Here is a 19,770-nt window from a genome sequence, read left to right on the forward strand (position 1 = left end):
AATTACGGCCGTAATTAGCGCTGCTATTCATTGGAGTCAATGAATAGCGGCTCCAATTACGGCCAAAGAAGTGACAGGTCACTTCTTCTACGCGGGCGTCTATTTACGCGCCGTCATTTGACAGCGGCGCGTAAATATACGCCTCGTGTGAACAGACAAACGTCTGCCCATTGCTTTCAATGGGCAGATGTTTGTCAGCGCTATTGAGGCGCTATTTTCGGGCGTAATTCGGGGCAAAAACGCCCGATTTACGTCCGTAAATAGGCCGTGTGAACATACCCTAAGGGTGTCACTTCTTTGGCCGTAATTGGAGCCGCTATTCATTGACTCCAATGAATAGCAGCGCTAATTACGGCCGTAATTGATGCGGCGTTCAAGCGCCTGCACATGCCAGTACGGCTGAATTTACGGGGATGTTTACATGTTGAAACATCCCCGTAATTTCAGCCGTTACGGATCCCCGCCGTGTGAACATACCCTAAATGTGACCATTTAGGGCCCATTAACAGAAGGACTAAGTGACAGTGGTGTTTGCCATGCTCTTGTGATGTTGCAAGGGTAAATAGGAGGAGCGACACAGGACAAGACAATAGCAGCTGCTCAAGTATATCTTAACACATTTCCTCTTTAGCCACTTTTGACCTTCCTGACCGAGCCTCATTTTTAAAATCTGACATGTTTCACTTTATGTGGTAATAACTCCGGAATGCTTTCACCTATCCAAGCAATTCTGAGATTGTTTTCTCGTGACACATTGGACTTTATGTTACTGGCAAAATTTGCTTGATACGTTCAGTATTTAATTGTGAAAAAACCCAAAATTTAGCGAAAAAATTCAAAAATTTAGCGAAAAATTCAAAAATTTGCATTTTTCTCAATTTAAATGTATCTGCTTGTAAGACAGGCAGTTATACCACACAAAATTGTTGCGAATTAACATTCCCATATGTCTACTTTAGTTTGGCATAGTTTTTTGAACATCCTTTTATTTTTCTAGGACGTTACAAGGCTTAGAAATTTAGCAGCAATTTCTCACATTTTCAAGAAAATTTCAAAAGGCTATTTATACAGGAGCCAGGTCAGTTGTGAAGTGGCTTTTTAGAAATATCCCACATGTGGCCCTAGTGCGCTAACGGACTGAAACATAGGCCTCAGAAGCAAAGGAGCACCTTGTGGATTTTGGGGCCTTATTTTTATTAGAATATATTTTAGGCACCATGTCAGGTTTGAAAAGGTCTTGTGGGGCCAAAACAGTGGAAATCCCCCAAAAGTGTCTCCATTTGGGAAACTACACACATCAAGGAAATTATCTAGAGGTATAGTGAGCATTTTGACCGCACAGGTTTTTTACAGAAATTATTGGAAGTAGGCCATGAAAATTAAAATCTAAATTTTTTCAAAGAAAATGTAGTTTTAGCTAGTTTTTTCTCATTTCCACAAACACTAAAAGAGAAAAAGCACTGCAAAATTTGTAAAGCAGTTTCTCCCGAGTAAAACAATACCCTACATGTGGTCATAAACGGCTGTTTGGACACACGGCAGGGCTTAGAAGGGAAAGAGCGCTATTTGGCTTTTGGAGATCACATTTAGCAGGAATGGTTTGCGGAGACCATGTCGCATTTGCAAAGCCCCTGAGGGGACAAAACAATGAAAACGCCCAAAAAGGGACCCCATTTAAGAAACTACACCCCTTGAGGAATTAATCTAGATGTGTAGTGAGCATTTTGACCCCACAGGTGTTTCATAGAATTTATTAGAATTGGGCAGTGAAAATAAAACAATCCTTTTTCTTCAATAAGGCGTAGCTTTAGCTCAAAATGTTTCATTTTCTCAACAAATAAAGGACAAAAAGCACCTCAACATTTGTAAAGCAATTTCTCCCGAGTACGGCAAAACCCCATATGTGGTCATAAACTACTGTGTGGGCACACAGCAGGGCTCAGAAGGGAAGGAGCGCCATTTGGAGTGCAGGTTTTGCTGGATTGGTTTCTGGGCGCCTGTGGGACCAAAACAGTGGAAACCCCCCAGAAGTGACCACATTTTGGAAACTACACCCCCTCAATGCATTCACCTAGGGGTGTAGTGAGCATGTTAACCCCGCAGGTGTTTTGTAGAAATTAGTGTGCACTCGATGTTGCAGAGTGAAAATGGGATTTTTTTCCATAAATATGCCAATATGTGGTGCCCAACATGCTCACATCTGCCACAAAGGTATTCACCCTGGAACTCCTGCTCCAGTCGTGCATACATATGACAAACTGTGCACTGAAGAAAACCTCCAATCTTGCTATCCATTATCCCAGTTACAAAGAACAGTGAAAAAGTAAAAGAAAAGTACTTACAGGGACTTTTTTTTTTTAGCTCTGGTTTACTAACTTCACTTATTTGACAATCCACTTAGTCCACCAAGTACAATAAGGCAGTTGAGGAAAGACCTCAGGTGATATACCCCCTCACAGAGTCTGCTCTCCTTGTTGGGTAGTTCTCAGGGCGCAACTCCTTATTGGGCATGTAGAGTAACCCAGCTGCCGGGGATGGTGGTCCATTTGTAAATTATATCGGAAGTCAGAGAAAATAAAGGATCAATTTTGACAGTGCTGCTGAAAGAAGAATTCCAGTGGATCTAAAATATCATTAAAAAAGTTTTTTTAGGTACTGTTTACTGTAACATCTACGAGTTATGAGATAGCACTGTTCTCTTCATCAGGACAGTACACCAGTACTGGAAGAATGTTCTATCCAGGTGAAGAGACCAGTACGATCTTGTAATGTGTAGCTGTAACTGCATCTAATAAACCCTTAGAACAACTTCAGTGGATCTGAGTTCTTTTTTTTAATCAGCAGCGCTGTCAAAAATTATCCTTCATTTTCTGACTGCTGAAACAAAATTGGCAATTGGGCACTTTCCTGTCCCTTGTTAATAGGGCATGTCCCTACAGTGTCCATACTGATTGGAGAATGGTAACGCCCAGTTGTTAATTTATTCATACAATTCCATGAGAAATAACAGAGGACTAGCACAAAACTAAGTTTTAAGAAAAGGTGCTCCAGAATTGTTATTTATTGGGGAACTCATGTATTTACTAAAACACACGTCAGGGGAACAGACAGGTCCTCTTTAAAGAGGCTCTCTCACCAGATTATAAATGCCCTATCGCCTACATAATCTGATCGGCGCTGTAATGTAGATAACAGCAGTGGTTTTTATTTTGAAAAACGATCATTTTTTAGCAATTTATGAGCAATTTTAGATTTATGCTAATGACTTTCTTAATAGACAACTGGGCGTGTTTTTACTTTTGACCAACTGGGCGTTGTACAGAGGAGTGTATGATGCTGACCAATCAGTGACCAATCAGCGTCCTGCACTTCTCATTGTTACAGCCCATTGTTACAGCGTGATTATGCAGCGAAAGAAGCTGGGCTGGAACAATGAGTAGTGTAGGACACTGATTAGTCACTGATTGGTCAGCGTCATACACTCCTCTGTACAACGCCCAGTTGGTCGAAAGTAAAAACACGCCCAGTTGTCTATTAAGAAATGAATTAGCATAAATCTAAAATTGCTCATAACTTGCTAAAAAATTATCGTTTTTCAAAATAAAAACCACTGTTGTTATCTACATTACAGCACCGATCAGATTATGCAGGAGATAGGGCATTTATAATCTGGTGACAGAGTAACTTTAAGTAGGTTTATTATCCACTAATGTCCCTAAAGAATGTCCGTACCACTGTACCACTGACAGGGGCATCAGGGCAGTACTGCAGTCAGGGGCCTGGCCACAATGCTGAAAAAGGGGCCCACCTGCTTCTTAGTAACTTTAAACATATGGATCAGGGCAACAGCGTTCGTTACTTGGAGAAAGGAACTAACCCTTCATTGTAATAGTTCCTTCCTCCAAAGTAACTAACGCTGGTATGCTTAGAGGACTCAGGGGAATATGCAGCATCAAAGCAGCACAAGGAGAAAGACAGTCCACCAGACAAGTCCTTGTATACACAGCCGACTGGACCCGGCAAGACTGGTAAATGCCCCATCCTCCTTCATATCCCTCCTGACCCCACTTGTAGAAAATAAAGTTTGTTGTTTTTTGTTTCGTTACCGCGCCTTTTTCGCTGAGATTTTCGTAATAGTGGCAAAAGTGGTGCAGTTTTGCAGCGATTTTAAAACCGCGTTATTTGTGCTGCAATTACAAAAATTGCATTAAAAAAAATGGCACAAAACATGGAAAAAAATGCTTTTAGGCTATATTCTTAGTGCAGTCAAATCATGTTTTTGCTGCGATTTTGCAAAAATTGTGACAAAAGATGGGATTTGACCACCCTATGTGAATAGACCCTGGGGCTACTTCAGACTTGGTGGATGTGTCTATTTTCGGTACAGATTGTGCACTGAAAATCCACTACAAATTACAATACAATTTATGTGAATGGGGTTTTCAAACCCTCATGCTCATGCAGCAGAAAAAAACCTGTATGGGATTTAGGGCATTCTGCTGGTAAATCAGCCGCATACCTATTATGTTGCAAAATTGCCACGCATTTCACCATTTACAATGCAAAGGGGTAAGGGTAAGTTCACTTGTAGCATAAACACTACGGATTTTCCGCAACTGATTTTATTGCGGAAAATCTGCAGCCTAATAATACAGTAGCAGCTCTCATCCACACGCTGCGTAAAAAAACTGCCGAAAAACCGTTCATAAATTGACCTGCGGTGCGGTATTTTAACCTGCAGCATGTCCATTTACTGTATGTTGCGGAATCGCTGCTCTTCTGTTGTGGGTTTTCTCTATTGAATTCCATTAATCCAATGAGGAGGTAAAACCTGCAACAAATAGCAGATGTTGCTCTTTTTGTAGTAGAAAAGCTGCGATTCTGCCACAAAACAATTGTAGCTCAGAAAAATAAATAAAATTATAGTTACCCAGAACTCTCGGCTTCTGCGTCCAACCCAACCTCCAGGGACGACGTTTCATACCATGTGACTGCTGCAGCCAATCACAGGCTGCAGCGGTCACATGGGACAAAACGTCATCCCAGGAGGCCAGGCTGCAGGATGTCAGAGAGATGTGTGGCCATGGTGAGTATAGGCTTTTTTTTTTTTACCTGCCTTAGTGCTCCTTACATCCTGTGCTCCTTACATCCTCGCAAGTGCTTCACCTTCTCTTAAGGCGCCCTCCACATCATGTTATTGCCCTACGTATATCTTGTATGTCGGAAAAGCTCCCGACATACACGATAAATGTGTTCATAGGGCTCCATTATGTCCTTTCGGTCTACGTCGGGCTGGTATACTTTGATACTTCGATATATGTTTTTTTTTCCGAAGAATGGAATATAGTAGACTATGCTATTCCATCTTGAGAGATCCCACAAAAAAAACGTATACCGCTCCTGACATCACTATATGGCCAGTGATGTCAGGAGCTTGCCAATGCCGGAGTCTCCAGGCATAGCATCACAAGCACTCTGCCCATGGACTTTGGCCCTGGGAAAGCTGCTGACGGCTCTGTCCATTTAGGGACAGTGACTTCATGAGTTTCCCCAGGGCCATTCCCCAGGTGACATATCCTATTGTATGCCATACAGTGGGATACGTTTTGACCGAATTTAATAAAATCCAGGGTATCAACCGGTCACTGACTGCTCCATGGATTCGTTCACTTTAATGTACGTCAGTAACAAAATAGGTTACTGCGTACAGCACACTGATACATAACGCAACACACACGGACCAAATTTTCCTTGCAGTATCATTATAAGGTATTCAATAGATTAGAGAAATCACATCTCCCTTTTTGGAGGGCAACATCTCTTTTACAAAAGGATAGTGTTATAAAAACAGACCTTATAGGCACATGTGGAGGATTTGTTGCTGACATTTCTGTGACTGTTTTACAACTGAATGTATATATATATTTTTTTTAATCTGTGCACATGCTGCAGAAACAACCCCATTCAGATGTGTGGAAGAGATTGTTAGTTGCAGACATTTCCGTAATAAGTTTGCCATATGCTGCCTAACCCGTGGGTATTTTAGGTGGGGGAGGACTTGGTGCTTGCCGAGTCATGAGAAGTCCTGCGCCAGTAAAATTTAAAACAGGAATTACAAAGTTCTTCTGCTTCAATTTGCTCAGCATCTCCTCTTTTATCCTATGCTGTCTGAAGACTGGGCAGCATAAAATGGCTGAGGAATTTAAAGAGTTTTGCTACCTAAGCTACATCTTCTAGGATAGACAGAGCCACTGGTTCATAGGTTCCATGGAAACTGCTGCTGGATAGCTTGTATAATTTGGTATTAAGGAAATGCATGGGGAGTTGGAATTTGGTTTTCAGTCATTGGAACGTACATAGTATCCCACACCTCCCATTCTTGCTATCTGATATTGAACAATGAATAGTTCTAAGCATTGATCTAGAAGGTATACATACAATATATAGGTAGCTGATATTTTGTCATACCCACACAATTCTAATGTTTAGATTATTTCTCATTAATTGATACTAGACAAGATAAAAATTCTAGCATTATTTTGATGATGGACATATATATATATATATATATATATATATATATATATATACACATATACACACACACACACACACACACACACACACACACTGTATGTATTTACCCTTCTGACAACATCTTCTTCACCCGTTCTCGTTCTGTACTGAGCTCCATCTCTGCACTCTGGCTCCGGAAGAGCTTCTCATCTCCTGGTCCATTGGCACTAATAATCGGAGAAGGTACTATCTAAGGAGAATAAAATATGTTGTACTAAAGAATATTATGTAAATGACATGTGACATTTGTGTTTCACATGTCTAGAATTTTCTGTAAGAGTCAAACAAAGGATGTAAAAGTTCTCGAAGTACTGGAAAAGTATTTTTTACTGCCAAAACGCAAACATTTTTAATGCATTTAATTGGATGTTAAAAACCCCATTTGTCTGGCCTCACACTGGCCTAGAATAGGTGGCAGATAGGTTGTTCTGCTGTGTGCATGGGCCTCATAAGGCGAAAGATCTCTGTGATATTGTAGTGTCGCGCTGGCTGCATTTCAGTAATGAAAGTCAATGTGGCCACGTTCCGATCCACAGGTTGCTGCGACAGCGACATTTGCAAAAAACCCATCAAGTTTGGATTTCTTGTCACTGTCCAGTCGCAGTAACCTTCGGGTGGCAACGCGGCCACTTTTACTTTCATTACTGCGACGCAGCCAACACCACACTGCGATCGCACAATAATCTTTGTCGCGGCCAATGTCGCCATGTAGCTCCAGCCTAAACAATTTAGGATTCACTATATAGCATAGGTCTAGAATAAAAAACACTTCCAAGATACAGTACCTCAATGTACTATATTCCACATGGTTAATTCATGTATGTTGTATTACTTGTATTTGTATTTTTACATAGCCATAATACTGCAGAATTTTAGGGTCCGTATTATTGCTGCAACACACAAATAGACTGCAAAACAATAGGTTTCCATAGTGATCTAAGTTCACTTTAGTAAAACCGCAGGGGATCCTAAAATGAAGTCATATTATGTCTGTGTTAAACCAGCCTTTTTGTGATAAACAAATTACATTTAGGCCTTATTCACACGAACGTGTTTAACGTCCGTGATACACGCGTGAAAATCACACGCGTCGCACGGACCTATGTTAGTCAATGGGGCCGTTCAGACATTCCATGATTTTCACGCAGCGTGTGTCCGCTGCATAAAACTCACGACATGTCCTATACTTGGGCGTTTTTCGTGCATCACGCACCCATTGAAGTCAATGGGTGCGTGAAAATCACACGCAGCACACGGAAGCACTTCCGTGTGTCGCGCATGATTCGCGCAACAGTAGATAAAGAAATGAAGGAAAAAATAAAAGCACTTCCTTAATTTCTTTTTCTAAACATCAAAACCGCGTCTCATAAAGATGGCATATGCGCGAAAATCATGCAGCCACGCAGCAAACACTGATGACACACGCAACTGCAACGCGCGCAAAATGCAGCGTTTTTTGCACGCGCAAAACGCACACGTTCGTGTGAATAAGGCCTTAAGGGTTAAGAACTTCCTCTGGAAAGAGCCTTATTTAACCAAGTCAACACTGGCAAGTGGCTGCAGGCACCGAGAGGCTAAATTAAGAGCTTCACATGGACTTCACAGCTGAGCCAAAGACATTAGGGAAAGAAATTGACAGGCAAGGCTGTGAGAAATTGATTAGACTGTACTTAAATATGTAAAAGATGAGACACCTCCCTTACTTCCCCCTCCAGTCTCATGTTGGCTTTTCTGCAGCAATGTGACATCCTCTCATTTCATTAAAGATGATATTTGCTAGCTATTTCTAAACAAACTAAGGTACTCGAGATAATGTTAGCTACCTTATAAGGATACCTATGTCAGTATACATACAATGTAACTCAGATCACCTAGGGCATAACCACTTTTATATAACATGCAGCGCACATGGGACATTATACTAGAATTTGTAATGTATCTGATCCCATACAGGAGTCCACTTTGATTATGCCGTGCTCGTGGACCGCTGCGGTCAAAAGATTAATCAGCGTTTCCTCCGATCCCAGCTGTATTCAGGAGGCTTCTCTAAGTACAGGAGCTGTTAGTAACAGCTTAGAGGATGAGCGCTCACTGGAGTGCTCATAAGCCTTTTCTACAGCGACGCCAAAAGTCCCTGTAGAATAAGAACCTGCACCACCTTCTGTCAAAAGACGGAGGGCGGTCGTTAAGGGGTTAATTAATAATCCAGCCTTGAATAATCCAGCCTAATACAGTATTGTGACTTGTTTTGCTTCCAGTAACATTGCTTTGTGCTAATCAGTAAACGCATATCTTAAGACACATATTCTTAAAAATTGTGTGTGTGTGTGTTTGTGTGTGTATATATATATATATGTATATATATATATATATATATATATACACACATACATACATGTATATATATATATACACACACACACACATACATCCACTCACCATGTAGACAATAGTATTAGGACACCTACACATTACACCTACAGGAGCTTTTATGACATCCCATTCTAAAACCATTAATATGAAGTTGATTCACCCTTTTCAGCTAAAACATCTTCCACTCTTCTGGGTAGGCTTTCTACAAGATTTTGTAGTGTGTCTGTGGGAACTTTTGCCCATTCATCTAGAAGAGCATTTGTGAGGTGAGACACTGCTGGTGGACAAGAGGTCCTGGCTCGCAATCTCCACTCTAGTTCATCCTAAAGGTTTTCGATGGGGTTGAGGTCAGGGAATGTATGGGCCATCCAAGTTCTTCCACACCGAACTCACCCAACCATGCATTTATGGGCCTTGCTATGTGCATTGGGGCACAGTCATGCTGGAACAGAAATGGGGCCTTCCCCAAACTGTTGTCAGAAAGTTGGAAGTAAACAATTGTCCAAACTGTCTTGGTATGCTGAAGCATTAAGATTTCCCTTCAATGGAACTAAGGGGTCTAGGCCAACCCCTGAAAACAAATCATAGCATTATCCCTCCTCCACCAAGTTACAGTTGGCACAATGCAGTCAGGCAGGTAATGTTCTCCTGGCATTCGCCGAACTCCGACTCGTCCATCAGACAGAGAAGGGTAATTCTTCACAGCACACATTTCCACTGCTCCAGAATTCAGTGGCGACATGCTTTACACTACTCCATCTGACGCTTGGCATTGTGCTTAGTGATCTGAGGCTTGTATGCAGCTGCTCAGTAATGAAAACCCATGCCATGAAGCCCCCGGGGAAAGTTTTTGTGCTGATGTTAATGCTGGAGAAGGTTTGGAAGTTATTCAGTCAGCAGAGCGTTGGCAACTTTTATGCACTATGCACCTCAGAACTCGGTGACCCCGCTCTGTAACTTTCCGTGGGCTGCCACTTTGTGGCTGAGTTGCTGTGGTTCCTAAACGCTTCCACGTTGCAATAATATCACTCACAGTTGATCATGGACTATCTAGGAGGGAAGATATATCATGAATCCTATTACAGTACCATGCTGGAATTCAGTGAGCTCTTTACAACGACCCATTCTATCACAGATGTTTGTAAAGGTCAACTGCTTGGCGAGGTGCTGGATTTTATACACCAGTTGCAATGGGACTAAATGAAACATCTGAATTCAATGATTAAGTGTTAAGTCCCAATACTTTTGTCCATATAGTGTATATTTCAAATGAATAATGAAGTTAGTTTATACAACATTTTTCCCTTCCTCGTTAATTTAGCTTTGTGCGTGTCTGAAGTTCCAAGGCAATAATCGTGTAACAGCTTGTTTAAAACCAACAGAGTTTTTCTTCCATCTGCTCAATGCCCTGAGATGGCAGTGGTTTATCCAGTAGGCTTCTCAGCGTCTGGCAGAGTGTATGATGCCTGAATGCCAGGATATGACACTGCCAGCCTGTGGCATTGCCAGTGTCCATCACTCTACAACTAGAGTAAGCAGTTTAGGTGGGTGTGGGAAGTACAGGCAGGAAATAAACATGGGATAGAAAGAGTGGAAATATAGTTACAGACAAACACATAAAAAATAGAAAACATATGAAACTGGAGACTGTGAAATCAAGGCGCTAAAGATTGTATACTGTTTGTACCATCAATAAAAGAGCATTAAACCTAAAGTTCGTGGTTTGAAACAGAGAAGTGTCGTTAGTATTTTCCACTTGATGCGGCAACAATGCTTTTGAAAATGATAAACTTCAATTTAATGCTCGAAAGGCCATTTATTATCCATTATTATTATGCCCAGTTATTTGATTGACTGCTATGTAATACTACAGTCTTGGCCAAAAGTTTTGAGACTGACACAAATTTTGGTTTTCACAACGTTTACTGCTTCAGTTTTTATAGTGGCAGTTTGCATTAACTCTAGATTGATATGAATAGTGATCAGATGAAGTGCAATTAATTGCAAAGTCATTCCTTGACATGAAAATTAACTTCATGGGTCAGTTCACACGTTGCGTAAATACTATGATTTTTCACAACGGAATTCATTGCGGAAAATCTGCAGAATAATACAGTAGAAGCAAAGTGAATCGGATAGAACAAATCTCATCCACACACTGCATAAATACTGAGCAAAAAAAAAAACGCTCAGAAATTGACATGCGGTGCAGAATTTTATTCCGCAGCATGTCAATTATATTTGTGTAAACGCTGCTTATTTGTTCCGGGTTTTCTCCATTGAATTCAATGGGGAGGTAAAACCTGCAACAAATAGCAGCTGTTGCGGTTTTTTGCAGCGGAATCGCAGCAATTCCGCCTCAAAAAACGCAACTTCAGAAAAAAAATAATCTTATACTTACCCAGAAGTCTGTGCTTCTTCCTCCAGACCAGCCTCCTGGGATGACCTTTCATCCGATGTGACCACTGCAGCCAATCACAGGCTGTAGTGGCGGTCACATGGGATGAAACGTCATCCCAGGAGGCCAGCCTGGATGACGTCAGAGGGCCATTCTCCTGGTATGACGCTTCATCCCATGTTATCGCCGCTGCAGCCGTCACCTGGGATGAAACGTCATTCTAGGAGGCTGGCCAGCTAAATACTGCAGTTTTCCGCAACAGACATTCCAGGCAATAAACTGCACCACAGTTTGGTGCAGTTTTTTTCCCGGAATTCCCTGCGGCCACTGGGGCAGATACGCAATGTAACTTTACACAGTGTATCCGCCCTGTGTCAACTCAGCCTATCACAAACACCCCATTTCCACTGCATTTCAGCCCTGGCACAAAATTACTTGATAACATAATTTCGGTGATCTTCTCGTTAGCTCAGCAGAAAGTGTAATGGTATAAACGCAGAGTCAAAAACTTCTCAAAATACGGAGCTGTTTTCAAAATAAAACAGCTCCTGATTTGCAGAAGTTTTTTGTGCTACTCGCGATTTTCGCAGCCTTTTTCGCAGCGTTTTTTACGGCCGTTTGTGGAGCTTTTTTCAATAGTCTATAATAAACGCCTCCAAAAACGTCCCAAGAAGTGACCTGCACTTCTTTTTCGCAGCCGTTTTCCCATTAAAATCAATGGGCAGATGTTTGGAGGCGTTCTGCTTCCGATTTCTCTGCCGTTTTTCGGGCGCTTACAGCCCGAAAAACGGCTGAAAATAGGCCGTGTGAACATACCCTTAAAGAGGACAAGGCTGCTGATATCACTCTGTCATGCTGATTGAATTATAAGAGCAGACTGGTTGCTTTAAAAGGGGGATGGTGCGTAATGCTGTTTGAAATCATTGTCTTCTTCTGTTAATCATGGTTACCTCCAATGAAACACATGCAGTTATCATTGCCCCTAAATCAACCATTTATCGGATCATTAAGGACTTGAAGGAGAGAGGTTCAATTGTTGTGAAAAAGGCTTCAGGTCACATAAGAAAGTCCAGCAAGTGCCAGGACCGTCTCGGTGCAACACCAGTGCAGAGCTTGCTCAGGAATGGCAGCAGGCAGGTGACAGTGTATCTACTCGCACCGTGAGGCGAAGGCTTTTGGAGGCTGGTCTGGTATCAAAAAGGGCAGCAAAGAAGCCAATTCTCTCCAAGTACAACATCTAGGACAGACCGATATTCTGCAGGAAGTACAGGGAATGGACTGCAGAGGACTGGGGTAAAGTTTTTTTCTCTGATGAAGCCTCCTTCAGGCTGTTTGGGACATCTGGAAGAATGCTTGTCCAGAGAAGAAAAGGTGAGCGCTACCATGAGTCCTGTGTCATGCCAACAGTAAAGCATCCGGAGACCATTCATGTGTGGGGTTGCTTTTCATCCAAGGGAGTGGGCTCACTCACAATTTTGCCTAAGAACACGTCTATGAATAAAGAATGGTATCTAAACATCCTCCAAGAGCAACTTCTCCCAAAGATCCCTGAGCAATTTGATGATGAACAATGCTTTTTCCAGCATGATGGAGCACCATGTCACAAGGCAAAAGTGATAACTAAGTGGCTTGGTGAATAAAACATTGCCATTTTGGGTCCATGGCCAGGAAACTCCCCAGATCTTAATCCCATTGAGAACCTGTGGTCAATCCTGAAAAAGCAGGTGGACAAACAAAAACAAAGAAATTGTGATAAACTCCAATCACTGATTAGGCAAGAATGGGTTGCCATCAGTCAGGATTTGGCCCAGAAGCTGATATCCAGCATGCCAGGGCGAATTACAGAAGTCTTGAAAAAGAAGGGTCAACACCGTAAATATTGAGTCTTTGCATAAAGTTGATGTATTTGTCAATGAAAATTTAAAAATGTATGAAATGCTTATAATTGTTCTTCAGTATACCATAGAAACATCTGACTAAAAGATCTAAAAACACTGAAGCAGCCAACTTTGTGAAAATCAAAATTTGTGTCCGTCTCAAAACTTTTAGCCATTGTGTGACCACTCACATCTTCCTGTAGCGAGGACAGTATTCTAATTTAGAACATGCATTTTGGGTTATTACAGAAGCTACATTAAAATTGTCCGATCTATATTGCCTTACCTGCTGTGCGGTGATATTAAGAGCTGGATTTGTCAGTTCCGTTTTATCCTGAGATTTCTCTCTTGCCAGTCGGGCAGCCTCTCTCACTTCCTGGAACTTTTCTGCAAACTGAGGACAGTATAGACTGATTCATAAAACCCTAGTGTTACACTTTCACAGTTTTGAAGATTCAAAATCACTTTCTAGAATACTTTTTCTAGTAATAATTTGACCGCCCATGCATCAAAAAGCTAATTTGATTACTTCTGCACATTAGATTGGAATTCCTTATAGTCTATAATTCGTACATATAGTCACAGTTCTGATAATAATCTGGAATTGCTCAATAAGCCATAAATTTGTAGAAGCAGAGGTGCGTGACTGAATTACAGGAAAGGATATGGATTAGCAAATTAACATCACAACCTATATATTTATATTTTGTCAAGAAATATTTTGTAAAAAAAAAACAAAAGATGTTCACCAATTACAGCAAAACTGTGGCACATAATACACAGGTATCAATGTGGTTTTGTTATGGTTTCTGTGGCATGATAGTTGTGCAGCTTCATGCTGAACAATTACCACCAAGTCTGAATAAGGCCTTATGGAGGAACTAAAGAAGTATCTAGTTCATACAAGGTTCCTGTCGGCAAGAGGAATCATTTGACCCTTCCTTCCCTTACAGACAAGAAAGGTTTCTGGATAAGAGTGTATATTTACGGTCATATACATGTGAGCATACCCATGGTTATGGAAAATGCCTGGTCTTTTACTGCAGACATGAAGGCAGGAAAAAATGCAAAAGTAAGAATTCGTGTTGGAAGAATCCATAACAGAGCACCTAAACGGTAACTTTATGGGCCTCAGATTTTTCACCAAAAATAGTGGCATTTACCATTGCAAGCCTTATTACAAAGGTATTCTCCGCTAGAAACGTTCATCTAGGTGAGAACACAATGCTGCATGGAGGTAACAGACTACAGTTCCATAATACGGAACCATAAGGACGCCATGTGCTGCCATACAAACTATGGCCTTAGGCTTTAAAAAAAAAAAAAAAAAAAACTGCATTTGCCAGTGATATATGTAAGTTGATGTGTCTGAAGATGGGTCCTGAGACAATTTGTGTCATCTACCACAGCTTCAAAGTTCATATTTTACAATATTTTGGATATTGGATGGTCGTCTAGGCTACACTGCAGGTCTGAGGTGTGTAAAGACATTCTTTATGAACATTTATATGTACAGAAGGCTGGAGCTTCCTGCTTTGATGTTAATTTCAGATTTGTGTATTCATGAATGGGTCACTGGATCTCTGTATTCAAAGCATCAATCTGCTTCAAAAACATCACTGCAGAGAAATATCTTAGGTGACCCAGCACTGACTAAGAATCTGTTTTAACTTAACTAGTCATGCATAAACATTTGCTGCTTAGTTTTATGGTGCAGAAACACCCTGGACCTATTTATGAAAAATGTTGTGTATCACAGAAGGAATCCAGATTTGGGAAGAGGACAGAAAGCTCTGAGTTTGGTTTAGAAGTATAAATGCCCATATATTTTGTAACAGGACATTTGTTCTGCCATTTTATTAGTACACCAGTGGGGTTGGGACTATTCCTATTTTTATTGCTTTCTGCCCGTCTCATGATATTGAAATGAGCACAGTTAAGGGTACATAATAACCAATAGGGTTCTAGTCAATTCTATGCGTCTGCTTTATGGTGGTTTGCCGACATCATACCGGAGTTTCAAAGTTATTTGGTATTTTTAATTTACCTGGATCAGGTTCTGTTCCGACGCAAAGCCCAGACCATATACAGTGTTTGCTCGACTGTCAGCCCACTGTCCAAATTTCTGTGAGGTCTTGGTGAAGGTCATGTTTGGGGTAATAGTACTATTAATAATAGCCTGTAAAATAAATTAGTGGCATTAAGGAAAAAAAGTCAATTTCACTCTGTATTTTCTAATACATGTCACACTGTGCTTTACCTTGGTGCCACCCACACTAATGATCCGATACACATTTCTTGTGGCATCAAAGAAGTATGAGACAGTAGCAGCATGTTTGCTGGCTGGAATCCAGTTCTTTTTGGTGACAGGATCAATTTGAAAAACATGGGCTCGTGTGCTAAAAATGGGCTGTTCCCTAAAAAAGAAAGTTTTTAAGAATTATGTAACATCTACTGTTTAAGATCTGCTGGATACACATGTAAAAAAACACAAAAATAAAGCACTAGAAATAATGTAAAAAAGAGAATTTTACTATAAAAAGTTTAAAAAAAACAAAAACATTTGATGTTTGACAACTTAGTAAAGAGGTATGATTCAGGTTTTATTTCTTTTTTTTTTTAGGTTAGACATTATTTATAGACCACAATCAAATATGGCAGCCCGCATCACAACTCTATATATATATATATATATATACACCTATCTGGTATCCCCCATTTCTAACCTACCATATATGTTGGTGAGAAAAATATCTTGGGGAGACCTTAGAGAATTAAGTCTGGTAAACTGTTAATGAATATTTTACTGAAGCGGAATGCAAGGAGCGAATAAAGATATTTTATGTCCAATTTTATTCCTTCTTCCACTGAGTTATGCAAACCTTACGTAAATTGCCTCTTCACACCTCGCTTATGAAATTCGTCCTGGGTACATCTCAGCTAATGCATCAACGAGCCAATGCAAAGTTAACCACCATGACATTCCTGGCAGCAACAAATTAGCTTTTGCCAACTATTAGACTTGATCTGTGTAGGATTATAGTTGTTTAATTCGGCTAACCCCCTACTACTTGAGAAATATTGGGAATGCATTTTGAATCAATGACGAGAATGATCATAAGCAATAGATATCTTTTTTTCCCTATTCTGTGGGGCTGTGGACATTGATTTAAACAGAAGGCTGAATAGAACAATATGGGTCTATACCCAAAACAATATGGATCTATGCAGCCATATTGGTTCTAAAGATGGAGAAAATGGATTCCCACCCCTGAAAAGTGTAAATTTACACTAAAATAGTGCCATGTTGAAATCCACTGAGCTCCTGAGTAAAACTCATTCCACTGCTGATGTTATGCGTATGGACATTACAAGGTTGTAGCCTTGACTTTATGTACCCATTAGTTACACAGTAGTTATGGCTAAAACGGCCAAACCGCTAATTAGAAGTAGTGTCCACACACTTGTGGCAATGCAGTGCATATATTTTCGATTAGCTGAGTGATTCATTGTAGATATAGAAATATCAATTTCTAGAAGGCCATCTGTTCCTAATTTAGTTTGCTGAATGATAAACGGTTTTATTCCAATGCAATTTGAGATGGAAATCCAGTATCAGCAAGACAGTGTCTTCCGCTGGCCAATTGTAACATTCCAATTTGAGTGGCATTCTGCCCTATTATTTTAAAAGAGCATTGCTGCATGCTGGGTTACAAGCCTTCAGAACACTGTTGGCTGACACTGCTGGGAGACCTAGCAATGACATTAAGGGCGGGTTCACACATGGCGGATTTTCACTTAAATTCCGCTGCGGACACTCCGCAGCGTTAATCCGCAGCGGAGCCGTTTCTCCATTGACTTTCACTTTAATTTCGCAGTGTTCGTTTACACGATGCGTACAATTCCGCTGCGGAGCATAGGCTGCGGAGCGGAATGTGGTGTCCGCAGCATGCTCTGTCTGTTGCGGAGCAGTGGCGGACTGGTTGCGGACTCATGGCGGAATTTCTCCATTGACTTCAATGGAGATTCTAAGTTCCGCAATGAAGTCCGCAGCTGTCATGCACATGTTATGTGTGGTGCGGAGCGTATTGGTTTTTTAACATGACATTTCTTCATTCTGGCTGGACCTATGTATTTCTAGGTCTACAGCCAGACTGAGGAAGTCAATGGGGCTCCCGTAATGACGGGAGCGTTGCTAGGAGACGTCAGTAAATAGTCACTGTCCAGGGTGCTGAAAGAGTTAAGCGATCGGCAGTAACTGTTTCTGCACCCGGGACAGTGACTACCGATCCCAATATACATGTATCTGTAAAAAAACATATAAGTTCATACTTACCGAGAACTCCCTGTTTCTGTCTCCAGTCCGGCCTCCCAGGATGACGTTTCAGTGGAAGTGACGGCTGCAGCCAATCACAGGCCAAGCACAGGCTGCAGCGGTCACATGGACTGGCGCGTCATCCAGGGAGGTCGGGCTGGATGCCGAAGGAGGGACGCGTCATCAAGACAACGGGCGGTAAGTATGAATTTCTTTTACTTTCACTAGGGAAAGTGCTGTCCCTTCTCTCTATCCTGCACTGATAGGGAGAAGGGAAGCACTTTTCCTGCAGTCCGCAGCGGCCAGTCCGCATCAATTTTCTGCACATTTTGTGCAGATCCGCAGCCGTAATCCGCAACCCGGATTAGGTGCGGCATTGATGCGGACAGTTGCGGAGGAATTCCGCCATGTGTGGTCATGCCCTTAGAGAATTAAAAAGATTCAAATTGAAGTAACAACAGGAATAATGCATTCATTACTTTAAAACTTCTGAATATTATAAAGACTGGATAAAAATATCACTAATAAATAACATAACAAAACATAAAAATGATATTTCTAGCAGGCTTTTATTAGGCCGGGTTCACACGTAGCGTAATACTGCTGATTTTCCGCAACTGATTTTGTTGCGGAAAATCTGAACCTTAATACAGTAGCAGCAAAGTGGATGAGATAAAACAAATCTCATCCACACGCTGTGTAAGTGATGAGCGGAAAAACGCTGTTTGGACATGCCGTGTGTTTTCTTAATCTGCAGCATGTCAATTGAATTTGCGTAATCGTTGTTTTTTAGTTGTGGGTTGTCCCCATTGAATTCAATGGGGAGGTAAAACCCACAACAATTAGCAAATGTTGCGATTTTTGCAGCAGAGATGTGATTTCGCCACAAAAATCACAACTCAGAAAAAAATAAAAATGAGATTTTACCCTGAATTCTCTTCTCCTGCTTTCCAGCCCGGCCTCCAGGGATGACCTTTCATCCCATGTGACTGCTGCAATCAATCACAGGCTGCAGCGGTCACATGGGCTAAAACTTCATTCCAGGAAGCTGCGCTGCAGGACGGCAGAGGGACGCATTGCCATGGCTACGGATAAGTATGAAACTTTTTTTTTTTTACGTGCAGTTTTCCGCAGCAGACATTATGGCAAAAAAACTGCACCACAATTTGGTGCGGCTTTTCGTCGGAATTCTTTGCAGCACCCAGGGCGGATACACTGTGTGCTTTTACGCAGCACATCCGCCCTATGTGAACTTACCCTTAAACTGAACTAGTGACCCGCCTAATCAAATTGCCTTTACATACATTGGCTCAGGAGATATTATTCTTTTCTTTCAAATCAGATACTTTTTATTGAAAATTTTGCATACAAAAAATAAAATATACACATCTAACAAAAATACAGGTACAAACAAGCCCACCCACAGAACACACACCCCTTGAGAGATATCCATACATATTAAATCAGTATAACAAGTATTGCCAGTAAAAATAACATGCTAGATTGTGTTCATATAGAGAAGCAGACATCTTTTTACCCCTACTGCCTCCCATCCCCCCTGCCAGAGAGCAAATACAGACACATATTCGTAGGAACCACAAAAACGACAAAAGTAACTGTTAAACTGTTATGGATAAGAGTTACTGAGGGACACGTTACTCACAGGGAGATCTACCTAACAGAGCAATTGGGGGAATTTCGAGTTGAGGCCAATTTCTATTTGGATCAAAACGGCTGGCCAGTTCGACTGAATCAAACCCAAAACGAACTAAGGAAAATTCACTCATCTCTAATAAGAATATAATTTTCAGTTTATAAAAATTATGCTAAGCAGCAATAGATCACTGTAGAATATTGGAAGTGCGGACCGTGCCTTTTTTGTGCCTTTGGAAACAGCCCACTCTCAGTATCCAGCCAACACCCTCACCCCATACCATTTACAGTCCCTTGAGTGGAAGTCATGCATACATAGGAATAAGAGTGGGAGCCATGCTGGGGACTAGGAATGGGAGCGGACTGATGCTAGGGACCAGGAATAAGAGAGGAGCTATGCTGGGGATCCAGAATAAGAGGGGAGCCATGCTGGGAACCAAGAATGAGAGAGAAGCCATGCTTTGGAACAAGAATGAAAGGGGAGCCATGCTTTGGACCAAGAATGAAAGGGGAGCCATGCTGGGAACCAAGAATAAGAGGAGCCATCCTGGGGATAAAGAATAAGAAGGGAGGCATGC

At 41.3% G+C, this 19,770-nt stretch overlaps 1 protein-coding gene across 2 annotated transcripts in view; it reads right to left on the minus strand.

Annotated features, from left to right (window-relative positions):
- The window catches only part of HOMER3 (homer scaffold protein 3), a 175,661-nt gene that overhangs the window by 32,918 nt on the left and 122,973 nt on the right, over positions 1-19,770 (minus strand). For both annotated transcript variants that reach the window (XM_075851171.1, XM_075851164.1), the window contains 4 exons: positions 15,485-15,641; positions 15,272-15,403; positions 13,511-13,618; positions 6,645-6,766 (listed from right to left, as the gene is read on the minus strand). In XM_075851171.1, coding sequence (XP_075707286.1) covers positions 6,645-6,766; positions 13,511-13,618; positions 15,272-15,403; positions 15,485-15,641 — 519 coding nt within the window. The remainder of the gene's footprint in view (positions 1-6,644; positions 6,767-13,510; positions 13,619-15,271; positions 15,404-15,484; positions 15,642-19,770) is intronic.

Source organism: Rhinoderma darwinii, chromosome 1, assembly GCF_050947455.1.
Source record: "Rhinoderma darwinii isolate aRhiDar2 chromosome 1, aRhiDar2.hap1, whole genome shotgun sequence".
Classification (NCBI taxonomy): domain Eukaryota; kingdom Metazoa; phylum Chordata; class Amphibia; order Anura; family Rhinodermatidae; genus Rhinoderma; species Rhinoderma darwinii.